This window comes from Stenella coeruleoalba, assembly GCF_951394435.1.
Source record: "Stenella coeruleoalba genome assembly, chromosome: 15".
In the NCBI taxonomy this organism is placed as follows: domain Eukaryota; kingdom Metazoa; phylum Chordata; class Mammalia; order Artiodactyla; family Delphinidae; genus Stenella; species Stenella coeruleoalba.
In genome coordinates, this window is record NC_137161.1 from 66,973,504 (window position 1) to 66,991,312 (window position 17,809).

Here is a 17,809-nt window from a genome sequence, read left to right on the forward strand (position 1 = left end):
CTCATCCTCCCTGGCCGGTGCCCCCAGGTGCTGTCCTTCTACAACGTCAGCCAGATGGGCGTGCTACTGGCTGGGGTGGGCACCCAGGCCTTCCACGCCATGGACCGCAGGGACCTCGTGCAGCTCCTGAGAAGCACCATCTCCCTGCACGTGTCCGACTTGTCACCTGCCCAGCAGCACGGTGTCTTGAGCAAGGTGAGAGGAAAATGTCTGGTCCGCAGCCCTGGGGCTCACAGAGCATGTGGTTCTGGGGCTTTGGGAGGGGTCTGTGTCTTTAGGTGGGGTTGTTCTGAACCTGGAGAATGCCTTCCCCTGACGCCCACCTTCTCTCCTTTCCAGAAGGAGCCTCTGGGGGTTGTGCCTTATTCTCTCCAGACCCAGGTGCTCTCCCCAGCCAGTCAAATCTGGAAGACTTTTCTTCAATTAGGTTTCTTGCTGTAATAATGTTTTAGGAGTTTGGTTTTCAAATGTGAAAATGAATCCTGAATCCCCCTACTGCTTCTGAACGCCCCTCCTTTCATGCTCTGAAGCCATGTCCCTATTCCTCTTTCTCACTTGCAGTGGGTCTTCTGGGCATCCTATTCTATCAGACCTGCCAGGTCCTATTGTACAATCTGTTAAGAAACCAACCCAAAGGGTTCAGCCTAATTTCAACCAACACCTTGCAGATAGCTGTCACGCCTATGGTTAAATTAAAGAGTGTGGGTTTTGGAATAAGACAGACTTGGGCTTAAATCTCATGTATCGACTTTCAGCCTTACTCGTTAAGCCTCGGTTTTCTTATCTGTAAAATGGGGATAAGGATCATCTCCACCTCCTTGGGTTGCTGAGCAGACCTGATGGATTTTATTGCCAGTGAAGCACTAGAGAGAGCGCCTGGCCCTCACCCAATGCTCCATGTACCTTCTGCAAGGTCGTTATTATGTTTCTTCTCACTTTTGACAGGTGATGGAAGCAGGAGATACCGCCTCGGGCATTGTGGAAATACAAGGGGCTTTCTTTAAGGAAGTGTCTCTCTTTGATTTATGGAGGGAACCTGGATTCAACTCCACAGTCCTGAAAGAGAAGGAGCTCCGGCGGAGTCAGGTACGACTGTGACTCCCAGAGGTGGTGCCTGGGTTTCTGACTGTCTTGTGGGAAAGGTCTGTTCTAAGGTTAATTTGGTAAAAGAAACTTGTTTCTTGTGATTAAACTCAGGAGACAGAATAGCGGAGTGTTAAGTTAGACGAGACCCGAGCGTGAATTCCGGGGCTGCTGTTTATTAACTTTGGGGTCGCTGCTTCTCCTCCCGCGGCCTCAGATTTCTCCTGTGCAAAACGGGGATCATTTCTCACGAGAATCGTGCTGGGCAGTGCACTGTGCATAAGAGCAGTTATCACTGGGGCCTCCTGGGGAGGGTTGTGCTGTGGAGGCCGACTTGCGGCCTCGGAACCTCCCCTGACTTGCTGTTCATTCCCTCACTCGTCAGTGTTTGTGGAGCCCCTGCCCCCCAGGTGCCTGTGCGTGGTGCTGGGGACACAGAAGCGAGCAAAACAGAGGGAAGTCCCTGCCCTCAGGGGGCTTCCATCCTAGCGAGGGAGACAGTGCGGAAGGTCAGCAATTAAACGTGTGCCCTGTTAGGTGACAGGTGCTGCTGCTGAGCACTAAGGAGGAAGTAAACCGGGGGAGGGCCAGGCCTTTTAGGGGGTGAGCTGTTTAGACAGGTGACGTCGCTGAGCTCAGAGAGGTTGTGGAGTGGCTGCTGTGAGGACTGCCTTCTACCCTGGGCAAGAAAGGGAGCTGAGGGGCGTCTGAGAAGGGACAGGATCTGACTTTGGTTTTCGAAGAATCACTCTGGCCGCTGCTTGGGGACTGAGTTGAGGAGAGCAGGGAGGAAACAAAGGGACCAGTTAAGAGGCTACTGCGTACAGTGGCCTGGACCAGGTGTTGGCAATGCAGGTGGTGGCCAATGGTCAGATTCTGGGTACAGTTTGAAAGTTAACAGTGACAGAATTGGCTGTCGGATTGGATGCGGGTGTGACAGAGGGGAGGCGTCAGGCCTTATGTGCCCGTGAGCTGTTGCTGGTTACCCACCAGCGCCAGGTTCAGTGGGGCAGCAATTATTTTATCTACTCCCATGGTTCCCAAGGCTCTTGCTTAGGCTTGTTCACAAAGTTGGATTCAGCTGGTGGCTGGGCCTGGCATCTCATTGATGTGTCTGACATCTGGGCTGGGGAGACTCAAACAGCTGGGGGTGTCTCTGTTTGGGTGTGGTCTCTCCATGTAGTGGGTTGAACGGTACCCCCCCCAAAAGTTATATCCACCCAAAACCTGTGGGTGGGAATGTGACCTTATTTGGAAAAAAGGGTCTTTGAAGATTTAATTAAGGTCTCGAGATCCTCCTTGATTATCTGAATGGGCCGTAAATCCAATGACAAGTGTCCTTATAAGAGCGGAAAACGCAGACAGCAGAAGAGAAGGCAGACTTGGCACACACAGAGGAGAAGGCCACGTGAAGATGGAGTCAGAGACTGGAGGTGTGCAGCAACAGGCCAAGCGGAAGCCACCAGAAGCTGGAAGAGGTGCGGGAAGATGCCCCCCAAGAGCCTTCAGAAGAAACCTAGTTTGCCGACACCTTGGTTTCGGACCTCTGGCCACCAGAGAAGAAATTTCTATTGTTTTAGGCCACCAGGTTTGTGGTAATTTGTTACGGCCTTTCTAGGTGTCGGATACTGTCCAGAATGGTGGGTTTGGGCAGCTGGCTTTATAGGGGTGGTTCAGGGCTCCCAAGGTGTGTGTCCCGAGAGAGAGCTGGGAGAAGCTGTCATCTCTGGCGACCTTGGAAGTCACATAGCATCACTTCTGCTGCGCTCTGTCTGTTGAGGCTGTCTCAAAGCTCCCCACCATGCCACCCACCTCCAGCTACAAGCGGACTCCATCTCTTGATGGGGGAGCGGCTCCGGAAGCTTCTAGAAGAGCATATTAGGCAGAAAATACGCGATCACTTTGGAGAATATGTCCTGCCACGTGTGCTTTGAAGATATTTTTGTCTCAGCAGCTGAGTTGATGAAGGCCATTCCCTGAGATGGCGGAGATGATGGGGGGACCCTGGAACTTGATCCTGTGCCTGAGGAAATCTCTGGGGCCACACACAGAGTGCCTGGAACTTACCTCCCCTGCTGCTCCTTTCTCCTGGGCTCAGCTGTCATGTCACCGATGCCTCCGCCTAATGCCAGCTCATAATTTATTCTGTTTAGGGAATTATGTTCTAAGTTTCAGAGTCTATAAAATAGATGAATGTCGTATTTGATTGTATATGCACGTTAGGTGTTCTGTAAAATTACGTTCCTTGAAACAAATGACGCCCCTGCCTACGAGGCCTTGCTCTCCTGGGGGCCCACCTGGGAGGGCTTGAGGGGAGTGCTGTTGTGAGCAGGACTTACTTTACTGTTGGAACTTTCTAGCCCATCCTGGTCTATTCATCCGTCCGTTTTGTTTTCTGGGATGCCGTGTGCTCAGAAACAGCAGGTGGGCATGAAAATAGGGGCTCTAGGGGGTCCTCAACTGGGCAGCAGCTTCTTAGAGCACAGGAAGTAAACTTCCAGGCTTGCTGCCCTGGCTTTGCTCCTCATTCACCTCCTGGAGCGCAGGGTCACCTGGGGTGTGAGAGCATGGACTCTGCAATTACCTGACACCAGCTCAAGTCCCAGCTCTGCCGCTTAGCAATTGTGTGGTTCTGGGTAAGTAACAAAGCCTCCATTTTCCCATCTGTAAAATGGGAGCATAGGACTCGTCACGGTAGGTGAGTGCTCCACCCCCATGGCAATCATTCTCTTCCTTCAGGCCTTGTTCCTGTTTGAGCTTCTGTCAAAGACAACCAGGCGGCCCGAGGAGCTCTTGAGGTAAGCCTGGGGCTGACGAGCCCTCTGGAGTCTCCCTCCCGAGGAGCCTATTTCCCAGGAGGGAGAGTTGGACAGTCCTGCCTGCGGCTGGTGTCAGATCAGATCTGCCTTTGCTTGCTCCTTCTTTCCTCTTCCCTACTCTCCTTTTCTCCTGGGTCCCTGTTTTGTTCTGTAGCGCAGGGCAGCTGGTCAAAGGTGTGATGTGCTCCCACATTGAGGCCATGAGCGTGGACTCCTTTCTGGCTCATTTCCAGTATTTTGAGAACAACTTCTCTCTGCTTTCACCGTATCAGGTACCCTCGAAGCACTTCCTTGTTTCTAATTCTCTCTCCCTACCCGGTTGCTGGGTGAATTAACTGTGGCGTCTGAAGATACTTGTGCCAGGATCATACTGATGCAAGTGACGATATGGGGCCAAATACTGGGCCAGGTTTTCTCCAATTTCTTTTTTAAAAGCTCCACATACCTATGTCTCTACAGCCAGAGTTTCAGAAGATTGGCTATTCTATACCCAGATTTGAACCCCAAAATTCACTTGGAAGGGATACCGTTTTGCATGTCCACAATTATGCTTTCCTGGGCCTGCAGGTCATACCCTCCTCTAACTTTCATACCCTTTCCAGAGGTAGCCTAGAATGGAAATAGTCCTCTAGGAGAATTTAAGTTTTCATTTAAAACTTCATTTTCCAAATAGTTAAGGAGACTCTTTAACCCTTTGGGGAGACCAGAGGCAGTGACTGACTTTCACTGTATCTAAGTAAGTAAAAGCGGGCCTTGGGGGCAGCTTTGGACTTGGAGTGCAAACGGTCGGCTGTACAGAGTCTGAGAGGGTGAGCAGGTGGCCTGGTGCATTTCAGATCTGAATGAAAAGTTTCCAAACAATGACTTTTCTTCCCGAGAGCCAGGAAGGGAAAAGCCGGGTGTATAATCCTTTGAGATCATTAGAGGAACAGGCAAATTTTTAATGCAGCCTGTCATTCCCTCAGATTGTTCATTCTGTCAGTGGTCCTCAAACTCGAGCTTGCATCAGCATTGCCTGGGAGGCTTGTCCACTGGGTCTAACGTTTCAGTTTTGGTGGATGAATAAGTTGTGGAGATGTGCTGTACAACACAACACCTGCAGTTAACAATATGGTATCTGCATTTCACAATTCGCTAAGAGGGTTGCTCTCAAGTTATGTGCTCTGTTCACAAAAACCAAAACAAAGGGACAGGAGGACACGTTGGGAGCTGTTGGCCATGCCTATTACCTTGATTGTGGTGGTGGAATCACAGATGTTTGCATATGCCCAACTCATCGAAGTGTATGCATTAAATATGTGCAGTTCTTTGTATATTGATTATACCTCAATAAAACGGTTAAAAAACCAGAGATTGCAGAGCCCCACTTGCAGAGGTTCCCTGGGGTTTCTGGGGTGAAGCCTGATATTTTTCATTTCTAATGGTTCCCTGGTGAGAACCACTGAACTATATTAAAAGCCTTGCCCAGGTAGGGTGGGAAGCAGGTTATTTCTGAAACCTGGACCTTGGCGTGGCTGTCTCCTTCCACTCATCAAACTGGTGCAATGGATGGAGTTCAGGCCAGCTTTGAGGAAGACCTACATGTTCAAACAGGAAGAGTTGTCCCAGGAAAGCTCCTTACCTGATTTTGCCCAGTTCTCAGAACCTTCAAATACCAGTTAATTAGAAAATTTGCCTTGATTGTTTATCTTTTTGCTGAAAGCACATTATTATAAAACAAAACAATAGAGAGAAAGTAAAGTTTCTCCTAGAGCATGGTTTCAACAGGGGACCATTTGGCCATATCTGGAGACACCGTTGGTTGTCACACCTGGGGGAGATGCTACTGGCACCTAGCAAGTAGAGGCCAGGGATGCTACTTGACATCCCATAACACAGAGGACTGCTCCTGCAACACAGTTACACTGTCCAAAATGTCAGTAGTGCTGAGGCTAAGAATCCCTGCTCCAGAATTTAACTACAGAGAAAGTTTGCTATTGACTTGGAGAATTTTTCGTATCTATAGAACATATCTACATGTAATTTAAGACACACAAATGAGCTCATACCATACACAGTGTTCTGTTTAAATGTATATAATGTGCGCACGCGCACACACACACACCCACACACACCCACGCATAAATCTACCGTATGGAAACACAGTAGTTGCATCGTATTCCATTGTATGGCTATACCATAATTTACTTAACCAGTCCCCTACGGATGTATATCAAGGTTACATCTCACTGCTTGCAGTTATAAATAAAACTGTGGTGAGCATTCTCAGACTTAAATTTTTGTGTGCATCTTATTATCGCCTCAGTTTCTTCATCCATAAATTGGGTGCAGTCGTGTTACCTACACTGTAGGGTGTTCTGTTTAATAAGTGAACGTATGTAAAGCACTTAGAACAGTGCCTGACACACCGAGAGCACAGTCTGTGTTTGCCCTTGTTATTATTGGACTAAATTCCTGGCACTGCTTTAATCTTTTAGATTAATTGTTTGGCGTGGAAATACTGGGAAGTTTCCAGGTCCTCTATGCCACCCTTCCTCTTGGCTACACTCCCGTAAGTGAACATCAGTCTCCCTTTCTGGCTCAGTAAGATTGGCAGGTGTCACCAAAGCCAAAGTGATTCTCTCTCCCTGGGTGTTGGTGAGGAAACAGGGGCAAGTGGACAGTGCCTTCGACAGTTAAGTCCTTGAGAATCAGGATTTAAATTCTGAGCCTCACGTTGATATTTTAGACGGACTCTCCTGCTTTTTCTTGTTATTTAAAAACCAAAGCCAAAGCAACCTGAGCCTGAAGGAGTGAGTGCCAGTGAAGCAGGTCACATCTGGGCTGGCCTCACAGCTGTGTCCAGGCTCCAGGGGAATCAGGGCTGATGGAAGCAGTGGGGATTTCTCCTGGTATGTGTGGGTGTTCAGGCATGGGGGGGGCAGCCCTGCTTTTTAAACATGGTCTGGACACTGTTTCTCTCTTTTCCTCTTTATTTCCCTCTCCCTTCTCTTGCTGCCATTGTCTTCATTGAATTAAAAATATTTATTGAGTGCTTACTACATACTAAGCTCTCAGCGATAAGTAAATTTTCCCCTTATAAGAGCTTACAGTCTCATGGAGGAAAAACAGACAAGCATGAAGCCAATTGTAATATCAAGTTGATATTTGGTTGAAAGTGACAGAACCTTGACTCAAACTGGCTTAGGCAATAAAAGGTAACTTTGGAGTCAGGAAAGTCCAGGGATGGACTTCAGGCATGGCTGGATCCAGGGGCTCAAATGAGAAGGGCAGAAGGGTCAGGGAGGGCTTGTATGACACCTTGGGGTGTTTTACTTGTATTCTGGGAGAGATCATCACTACTGTCCATATAGAGGATGGAGTGCAGGGGGCCTGGCTGGAAGGAGAGAGACAGTGGAAGCTTATTTCTGTAAACTTGACCTTGGCATGGCTGTCTTCTTCCACACATCCATGTCTCAGCTCATGCCTTCAGAGGGGCTCTCCTGGCTGTTCCCATATCATTCTGCATTACAGAGCCATTTAATTTTCTTCCTTACATTCATCACTAGCTGAAATGATCTGTTTTATTAACTGGTTTCTGTGTTTCTTCCCCCTACAGCATCCCAAAGACAGGGGCCTTCCCCTCATGTCTTGTTCATGGTGGTAGCTGGTGCCCAGCACAGTGGTTGGCATGCAACAGATGCTCTGTATATATCTGCCGAATGAATGAATGAAGAAATAAATAAGATGGTGATACTAGGACTGGAGAGGCGAGAACAGATTTGAGTAATATTAAGATGCTAGCAAGGACAGAATTGGGGATAAAGAGACAAAGGGGTCTGGGATGGCAGAGAGGAGGCAGAACATGTTTGGGGGAGGAGGTTGAATTTGCTTTGGGAACAGTCAGGTGGCCATGATGCCACATGGCTCCAGAGCCGTCTTTCTCAACCTTTATTTCATTATTGCCTCCCGAAGGGGAAAAACTTAATTTCTCCCTAATGAGAGAAATTACAAGGAGTAAGATTTTGTTGAGTAGGGTTGAGCTTTGGCGGATCACAAATCATTGTAATAACTAAGATTCCCTGCCCCCACCCTCCCTCTCCCTGAACCAGTTTCTCCCCACGGGGGTGATATCGCTCCTGTTGAGAATATACGGTCAAGAGCTTGGAGGAGAGTTCTGGACGGGGGTTGACAGAACTGGGAGTCATTTCTCTTACTTTCTCCACTCTCTCCTTCTCGTCCTTTTCCCTCCACTTTGTGTTTTATTCTCTCTTCTCGTTGTCTCTTTCTTCTTCTACCTTTTCATTTCCTTTCTCCTCATCTCCCCTCAACCAGTCCACCAGCCAACCTCTGTTTATGGAGATCCTGTTCTCTGATCAGTGCTGCTGGGTCATGGAAGAAGGGCATGATGGGAAGCTTGTTTCCCACCTGTAGGAGAAGAGCATTATGCAAAGTTTGTTTCCCACCCACAAATTAGGAGAATGATGGGTGGGAGGCTTGCTACCTGCCCAAAGGAGACAGAACATCTCTGGGGAGAACCAGCATTTAAGGAACACCCCTGTGATAAGCTCTTGGGCATACAGACCCCGATTTCAGGGACAAATACAGAGCAACCACTGTTTTCCTTCCCTCATTCTCTCCATCTCTCTCCAGGGCTCGCTACCTGGCTTCTGTCCCAGCCTCCCAGTGTGTGCCCTTTCTGATCAGCCTGGGGAAGAGTCAGTTGGACTCCTTGGTTTTAGATTCCCACAAAAAGAATTCAGTCCTCAAGAAAGTACAGCAGTGCCTGGTAAGGAAACTCTTCCTGGGTGACACTTTCACTGGTGTCCCTTCCCCTCCAGGTATCTGTGGCCATCCTGGAGAGCCCTCAGGGGATCTGGCTGGGCTCTCAAGTCTGATGTGATGGCCACAAGTGGGCTCTGAAACCACTGGGTGGAACACTCTTGGCTACTAGTTCTGGGGACTGCCATTCTGGGGCCTGAATGTTGGCAGGCCGCTCTGGAGGACAGGAAGGAGCACAGTACACGGAGTCTGGGTTCTAGACACACATCTGCCACTGCCTGGTTAGGTGGCTTTGGACAGGTCACTTCGCCTTCCCGAGCCTTGGTCTCCTCATCTGTAAGATGGGTGCTGTAGCACTTTACTCATGGAGTATTGAGGACATGAAATAGGTAATATATTGTTTAATGCAAAGGCCCAAAGGGCAGAGGTGACAGTTTCTTTATCTTGAAAAAGTGGATGATATTAGTACTCACTCTTTTTTTTTTTTTTAGTACTTACCCCTTAAGGTTACTTTGAAGATGAATGGATTCAGGCATGGAAATACTTAGAACAGTGCCTGGCACCTAGTAAGCACTCGATAAATGTGAGCTATTTTTGTCATTTTGAGAAAGAGCTCTGGAGGCTTTCAAGGGCCGTGCAAACTTTGAAGTGCTGTGTTTGTTATTGCAGTACTATCATTATAAGGGTTACTGAACTCTGAGGTACCCTCAGAGCAGTCACAGTGACGCTGACCACAGCCTCACTGAGTGAATGCTCACGATGGGCGTCTTCCACCCACACCCGCCCCCCGTGGGGTCCCCCAGACTTCTGGGGCCGGCACCCCTGGGGTAAAATTAGGCCCCGTGCCTTCTCTACAGGTCCATGGCAGGGTAGGCGATTCAGATCCTGGAACCTTTACGAGGTTTGGGGTCGGGAAGTGTTTTACAGGATCCAGCCCCACTGGACCTTTCCACCAGCTCCGCTTGTTGGTTTCAGAATGACTCCGTTGCTGATGAGTACACCGTGGACATCCTGGGAAACTTGCTCTGTCACTTGCCAGCGGCCGTCATCCACCGTGGGGTGTCCCCCAGGGCCTGGGCCACTGCCCTGCACAGCCTCAGAGACTGCCTGGACCTCAGCCCCCAGCAGAAGGTGGCAGTGAGGCTCAGGCTCTTGGAACAGCACGGGTGAGGAGGGCCCGGGCTGGGCTCCAGGGCTGGGGTAGGGGGGCTGGCGAAGGGGCACCTGGCCCTGGCGCTCCTGCCTCAGAGCAGAGTCTCTAACTTAGGACGAGGTTAGACACTTCGATTGATTCTGGAAACATGATCTTTTTTCTTTTGGCCTCAGATTCCCTGTAAGGTGAGAATGATAGCTGTTCTACAGGCCTCATGTGGTTGCCACCAGTACATCTTGGCTTGTGGAAAGGGAAAGGGTTTCAAAAACATGGTACTTTACAAATGCGTGGCGGTGTTATTATTATTTTTGTTGGGAAACACCACCACCAATAATACTAATGCAGATAATCGAGGCACCGTCAGCTCTGGGTGAGTGAGAAGTCCCTGGGGGAAGACAGCTGTTCTTTCCCAGGCAGAGTTTTCTGAAGTTAGGTCAGATATTTGAGTAGGGCCTAGATATCGGTCAACGGTTAGACAACAAATGTTTTTGGAGTAATTACTGTGTCCCAGACACTTACTATTATATAGAGTTTAAGAGCTGGGACTTGGGAGCTTGACTCCTTGGGTTAAATTTTTCTACCGTCTGCTGTCTGTGTGATCTGGGAAAAGATACGCAGTCTTTTGCACTTTAATTTTGCATCTGTAGGATGGGGACAGTGAGAGTCCCCACAGGGCTGTTGTGATGATTAGCTGAGTTAATGCATTAAGGGTTAAAGCACTTACCACAGTGCCTGGCATGTAGTACTGAGTATGTGACAACAGCATTTTGACTAGGAATGAAGATACAGTGGTTATTATTAAGTGTGGCTCCTGCCCTCATGGAACTTACAGTCTGTTGGGGTAATATCGTTAATCAAAGAGTTAAGGGGAGGCTTTTTGGCCGGGGGTGGTTTGCCTTGGTCCTAGGAGAAGGGTCATCATTGCTAACTGGGCAGACCTCCTTTAGAGATATCCTAGTGTGAGGCACTTCCCCGTGGACATTTGAGGTCTCCACAAGAACAACGGTGGATCCTGTGTCAGTGCTGTTATTATTCTGCCAGGCTCGAGAGGAAATTTCATCTTGCTATAGGAGGAGACCATTATGGTAATTTAAAAGGAGCTGATATATCTTTACTGTTCTGTTGAGAAAAGGGAGGAAGGAAACACTCTGATGCAAATGACAGACATTCAGTAGCTCAATTCACACTAAAACATGGGAGTTTACTGAGTTTAGAAATGGATGGGACTTCAGGCATGGCTGGATCCAGGGGCTCAAATGATGTCATCAGGAATGTGTTCCTCCCATCTCTCAGCTCTGTATTCTTGGTTGTGGCCTTTATTTCCTCCATTTGGTGAGAGGAATGGCCTCCAATATCCTTTTTACTGCTAGAGATGCCAGAAGAAAGAGAGAGCTTCTCTAGTAGCTCCATCACAATTGCCAGGGATGACTCTGATTGGTCCGTTTGCATCACATGTGTGTTTTCTTGGTTAGGGGCGTGGGACCAAGTGATTGACAGCCTCTCCAGGTATAAAGATAGTCTTTTCCTAAAAGAAAAAGATGCTGGGGGACAAGGACAAGAGCGTGATTTTTCCATTTACTGTTTATTATTATCTCTCCTTAGACTCCCCCAGAACTGGACAGCTGAGACTACAAAGGATTTGGGACCCTTTCTAGTACTTTTCTCAGGAGATGAATTAAGCTCTGTTGCCACAAAGGTACCTCTGCGTTCTATCTTTAGAAGGCTGAAGGAGTTTGAAGGGGAGAGAAAGTGTGCTTAGTTATATTCCCTTGGGTTTTCTGCCAGTTTGTTTTTCTGGAAACTTCCTGCCTGCCTCAAAGAGCTCAGGTGTTTCCAGCTCCACTCCAGGATGCCCAAGGTTCAGGGAAAGGGAGTGAGGCAGCCGCTAAACGAGCTCAGGGTCTTTCACTTGGCCTCTGCCCAGATGTGCACAGGCTGGGAGCTGTCATTTAGCTGCCACTCTGCTATCTGTGTGCCTCCCACATGCACGCCTGTTCGAGGGCTTACACCCACCAGCGCCATATGCACACGCATATGTGTGTCCAGTGTGTGCAATCACATGGGCAAACATATTTAATCCAAAACCAAATCTTTATTGAGCACTAACACTCGACTTGGAGTAACTCTCCAAGAGTTAGACAAGGCCAAGAGGCATGCCAGATGAGCATGTACTAGTCAGCTTCTGCTGTGTAACAAAGGCACACAATCTCACCGGCATGCAACAAGAAGCATTTATTTCTTGCTGACTGGTCTGTGGATCTGGGACACTGAGTTTGCCTCTAGGGCTAGGCTACCTGGAGCGTGTTCTTCTCGCAGTGAAAGTCTGAAACTCTAGAAAAGGGAGTGCAAAGTGCAGTTCTCCTTAAGGCCTGGGCTGGAAAATGGCCGGCTGTCACTTTCTATCGGCCAAAGCAAGTCACATGAGCAAGCCCACCTCAGTGGGGCAGGAAGTCTCCTCCATGCAGGTGGAGGGTGGGGTAAGAGGGGATGTTTGCTGAACAAGAGTTAGATCAACCACAAAGCACGTCCATACACCCTCACCCCTGTGCTCACACACGCAAGATGTATGTTGTCACACACGCTCAGGGGGCCTGAGCACCTGGCACGTCACCCAGGTTCACACATGCACAGCAACATTCCAGTGTCCAGTCATGGTAGAATCGTCTCCTGGGGTGTCCAAACCTAGAGTCATAAGCAGCAGCTGCATGTATCTTAAATGCTTATCTAATCTTTTTTTAAAAAATCAGCTTTTGAAATCGAAAAAGTCTTGTATCAACGTGGTTAAATCTCAGAAACGCAGTGTATGGAAGTTGCAAAAAAATATGTACAGTAGGATACGAAGTAAATAAATACTAGTTAATTTTAAACACATGCAAAACAATGCCATATGTAAGAGAACTTTAAAAGTACATGAGAATGGTTAATTATCAAATATCAAATTCAGGGTGACAGTTAACTTCTGGGGAAGGAGGGAGGCCAAGGGTGAGGGAGGGAGCTATCAATTATATTTGTGATGTTTTATTTCTTAAGCTGGGTTCTGGGCACATGGGTGCTCTGTTGTATTATTCTCTCTACTTTTGTTTTAATGCCTGAAATGTTTAGTAGAACAAGTAATACATGCTCCTGGTTAGAAAATCCCATCTATACCAAAGGCTATAGGATGAGAAGTTTCTCGCCCCACATTTCTAGGTTCCTAGCTTCTCTCCTCAGCAGCAGTTGCTGTTCCCAGATTCTTCTGCATCCTTTCTGGAAAATCTTCCTCCTGCCTTTACATGTTCTCCCTTTAAAAATACAAAATGGAAAATACTCTGCTGTGCAATTTGCTCTTTAGAAGTTAACTATTTATCTTAGAGCAGTTTTGCTCGTGACCTTAGCTGCACGTGGGAATCACCGGGGAAATTCTAAAAGGGACAGACACATGGACCCCACCCCAGACCAATGGTCTCAGAATCTCTAGGGCAGGGCCCAGGTGTCTGTGGATTTCCCAGGTGCTTCTCACCTGCAGCCTGGGCTGGGAACTACTGGCTTAGACTGTGATTCTGATTCTGAAGATTAGAATAGAAGGAGGAACTATAAAACCCAACGACTTTTGGGGCACACTCTTTTGGTGACTGGGACACAGAGACACACTGCTATAGGGAAGCGTTTGATGAATTCTCTAGACTTTTGGATAGATTACCAATAGTATCCTGAGCTTGACAAAGTGCATCAGCTCTAGATGAGAAATGGCACCTTCTCCAGGGCAACCAGAGGCCCCCTCGTTGCTAGTCTTCTCCTAGAACTCAGAGATAACTCTTTCCTCCTCCTTTTATACATATAAATTTTAACAAAAATGAACAAACACTACCAACCCCAAAAGACATAGGCATCCATACATTTTATAGATATTATCAGATGGTAATGATGCAGCATCTAACAGTCCCACAGAGAAATAAGTATGCGTATTTCCTACATCTTGGCCGGCATTAGGTATTATCACTTTATTTTATTATTGACAATCTGATGGGTGAAAAACAATATATACTTACGTTATTGAACACGTATTGGATTAGTACTGAGATTGGGTATTATTATCTATGATTCTTGGTAGAGACTAGTTGGGCTGGGGATTAAATTTACATGAGAAGCTGCTACAAGCGTACCTCGGAGATATTACGGGTTGGGTTACCGACCACCGCAATAAAGTGAATATTGCAATACATCAAGTCACATGAGTATTTTTGGTTTCCAAGTGCCTATGAAAGTCATGTGTACACTGTACTGTAGTCTGTTAGTGTGCAATAGCATTATGTCTAAAAAACAATGTAAATACATTAATTAAAAAATACTTTATTGCTAAAAAAATGCTAACCCTCATCGGAGCCTTCAGTGAGGTGTAATCTGTTGCCAGTGGAGGCTCTTGTCTCGACGTTGATGGCTGCTGTCTGATCAGGGTGGTGCTTGCTGGGGTGGCTGTGTCGATTTCCTAAGGTAGGACAGTGAAGTTTGATGCATCCAGTGACTTCCTTTCACTAAGGATTCCTCTGCAGCATGCAATGCTGTTTGATAGCATTTTACCCACAGTAGAACTGCTTTCACAACTGGAGTCAATCCTCTCAAACCCTGCTGCTGCTTTATCAACTAAGTTATGATTATGTAATATTCTAAATCATTTGTTCCCATTTCAACAGTCTTCACCAGGAGTAGTTCCATCTCAAGAAACCACTTTCTTTGCTCATCCGTAAGAAGCCACTCCTTACCCATTAAAGTTTTATGAGATTGCAGAAATTCAGTCACATCTTTAGGTTTCACTTCTGTTTCTAGTTCTCTTGCTATTTCCACCACATCTGCAGTTACTTCCTCCACGGATGTCTTGAACCCCTCAAAGTCATCCATGGGGGTTGAAATCAACTTCTTCCAAACTTCTGTTAATATTGATGTTTTGACCTCTTCCCATGAATCACAGATGTTCTTAATGGCATCTAGAATGGTTAATCCTTCCCAAGAGATTTTCAATTTACTTTGCCCAGATCCATCAGAGGAATCATTATCTATGGCAGCTATAGTCTTAAGAAATGTATTTCTTAAATAATAAGACTGGAAAGTGAAAATTATTCCTTGATCCATGGGCTACAGAATGGATATTGCGTTAGAAGCCGTGAAAACAACATCAATCTCATTGAACATCTCCATCAGAGCTCTTGGGTGACCAGATGCATTGTCAATGAGCAGTAATATTTTGAAAAGAATCTTTTTTGTCTGAGCAGTAGGTCTCGGTAGTGGGCTTAAAATATTCAGTAAACCATGTTGTAAACAGATGTGCTATCATCCAGGCGTTACTGTTCCAGTTATAGAGCACAGGCAGAGTAGATTTAGCATAATTCTTAAGGGCCCTAGGAGTTTTGGGATGGTAAATGAGCATTGGCTTCAACTTAAAGTCACCAACTGAATTAGCCCCTAATGAGAGAATCAACCAGTCCTTTGAAGCCAGGCATTGACTTCTCCTCTCTAGCTATGAAAGTCCTAGATGGTATCTTTTTCCAATATAAGGCTGTTTACTGTAGCCATTTTTGTTAATTATCTGAGTTATATCTTCTGGATAACTTGCTGCAGCTTCTACATCAGCACTTGCTGCTTCATCTTGAACTTTCATGTTATAGAGATGGCTTCTTTTCTTAAGCCTCACGAAACAACTTCTGCTAGCTTCAAACCTTTTTCCTGCAGCTTTCTTGTCTCTCTTAGCCTTCATAGAATTGCAGAGAGTTGGGTTTTGCTCTGGATTAGGCTTTGGCTTAAGGGAAGGTCGTGATTGGTTTGATCTTCTATCCAGACCACTAAAACTTTCTCCATATCATCAATAAGGCTGTTCGCTTTCTTATCATTTGTGTGCTCACTGGAGGAGCACTTTTAATTTCCTTCAAGAACTTTTCATTTGCATGCACAGTTTGGCTAACTGTTTGGTGCAAGAGGCCTAGCTTTCAGCCTGTCTCAGCTTTTGACAAGCTTTCCTCACAAAGCCTAATCATTTTAATTTTAATTTAAAATGGGAGCCTTGTGACTATTCCTTTCACTTGAACACTTAAAGGCCATTGTAGGGTTATTAATTGACCTAATTTTAATATAGTTGTGTCTTGGAACAGTGAGCCGTGAGGAGAGGGAGAGAGATGGGAACAGCCTATTGGTAGAGCAGTCAGAACACACACTACATTTATTGATCAAGTTCACTGTCTTATATGGGCACAGTTTGTGGTGCCCCAATTACAATAGTAATGTCAAGGATCAGGGATCACAGATCACAGATCACCATAACAAATATAGTAATAATGAAAAAGTTTGAAATATTGTGAGAATTACCAAAATGTGACACAGAGACATGAAATGAGCAAATGTTGTTGGCAAAATGGTGCCAATAGATTTGCTTATCACAGAGTCGTCACAAACCTTCAATATATAAAAAATGCAGTATCTGCAAGTGCAGTAAAGCGAAGTGCAATGAAACGACGTATGCCTGTATAAAGAAAAAAAAAGCAATGGAGGCAGTGAAGCAGTGTTCCAGTTTACACTCTGATTTAAGTCTGTGTTTCATGTGCTTTAATTATTACTCATTCCTCCACTTTCATCTTCGCTGCCCTGCACAGTTTCCTGACATCCTTCAGCAAACAGCTTCCAAGATGGCTGGGACCTTGCCCCCCAAAGAATTCCTCCAGGCTGTCTTTGAATCTGTTCGGAACAGCAGTGAGGAGAGCCCCAGCTCTGACCGCAGCCCTGGTGAGTGTTCCTGGGGGTATCTGAGGCCGTTGTCATGGCAGCAGTGTTTTGGTTAAGTCCCTGGCTTCAAGAGGACTCCTTGTCCAGGGGACTGGATGCAATGTTTGCAAAGCAGTAGAATAGCAAAAATCCACAGGGCATAGAATTACATCTTTTTTTTAAAAAAATAAATTTATTCTTTTTTTTTTTTGGCTGTGTTGGGTCTTCATTGCCGCGCATGGGCTCTCTCTAGTTGAGGCAAGCAGGGGCTACTCTTCTTGGGGTGTGCGGGCTTCTCATTGTCGTGGCTTCTCTTACTGCAGAGCACGGGCTCTAGAGCGCAGGCTCAGTAGTTGTGGCGCACGGGCTTAGTTGCTCCCGGGCATGTGGGATCTTCCTGGGCCAGGGATCGAACCCATGTCCCCTACATTGGCAGGCGGATTCTTAACCACTGAGCCACCAGGGAAGCCCAGAATTACATCTTTGTAAAGTGATTTGGAATCACATCTTGCACTCCTTACGCAGGCCAGTAGGTTTAATGGGTGAACACGTGCAACAAACATTTCAAAACAATTGATTTAAGGACCAAAATGGCTGTGTGGCTATGAATTGCTGTGCTGGGGCCAGGCTGACTGGATTTGGATCCCAGGGCTGCCACTTATGGGCTGTGTGACTTTGGGTAAGCTCTTTAACCTCTCTGTGCCTTGGGTTTTATCCTCGGTAAAATGGGGATAACGAAAATCCCTACCTCATTAGATTATCGTGAAGGTTGGTGGGTTTGAAACCTATAAACATGTACACGACAGTGCCTGGCACGTAGGAAATGCTCAGTAAGTATTAGATATGATTACAAGTATTATTGTGCACCTACTGAGTGCAGACTTGTGCCAGGTAGGAGGGGACAAAGTTAATCAGACCCGAGAATAATTGTAATAATAAAAGTAATCTGTGCTTACTTTCTTTCCTGCAACAAATAATTTTTGAGCACTGACTGTGTGAACAAAACAAAAACCCCTGCCCTCGTAGAGCTTACTTTCAGATGGGGTTGAGGGTAGCCAGACAATAAATTACAGACGTAAGTGAAGTACGTAGTATGTCGTGTGATGAGTATCAAGAAGGAAAATAAAGCAAAGGACAGGAGTCAGGGAGCGTGGGATGTGGGGCTGTAATTTGAAAGGAGAACACAGTTAAGGAAGGGCTCACTAAGGTGACGTTTGAGGAAAGGCCCAAGGCAGTGTGGGAGTGGGCCCAGTGGGGACCTGGAGTT

General features: G+C 46.6%; 1 protein-coding gene across 6 annotated transcripts in view; it reads left to right on the forward strand.

Annotated features, from left to right (window-relative positions):
* OTOA (otoancorin) overlaps positions 1-17,809 on the forward strand; it is a 71,471-nt gene that overhangs the window by 36,346 nt on the left and 17,316 nt on the right. For 4 of the 6 annotated variants that reach the window (XR_013831526.1, XM_079944333.1, XM_079944334.1 and 1 more), the window contains exons 14-22: positions 28-195; positions 946-1,086; positions 3,823-3,881; positions 4,057-4,174; positions 6,380-6,453; positions 8,535-8,670; positions 9,639-9,829; positions 11,419-11,512; positions 16,434-16,563. Coding sequence is in view for 5 of the 6 variants with exons in the window: in XM_079944333.1 (XP_079800459.1) it covers positions 28-195; positions 946-1,086; positions 3,823-3,881; positions 4,057-4,174; positions 6,380-6,453; positions 8,535-8,670; positions 9,639-9,829; positions 11,419-11,512; positions 16,434-16,563 (1,111 nt within the window). In the remaining variant the exon portion in view is untranslated. The remainder of the gene's footprint in view (positions 1-27; positions 196-945; positions 1,087-3,822; positions 3,882-4,056; positions 4,175-6,379; positions 6,454-8,534; positions 8,671-9,638; positions 9,830-11,418; positions 11,513-16,433; positions 16,564-17,809) is intronic. The other 2 variants (XM_079944335.1, XM_079944336.1) reach the window with 2 other exon arrangements.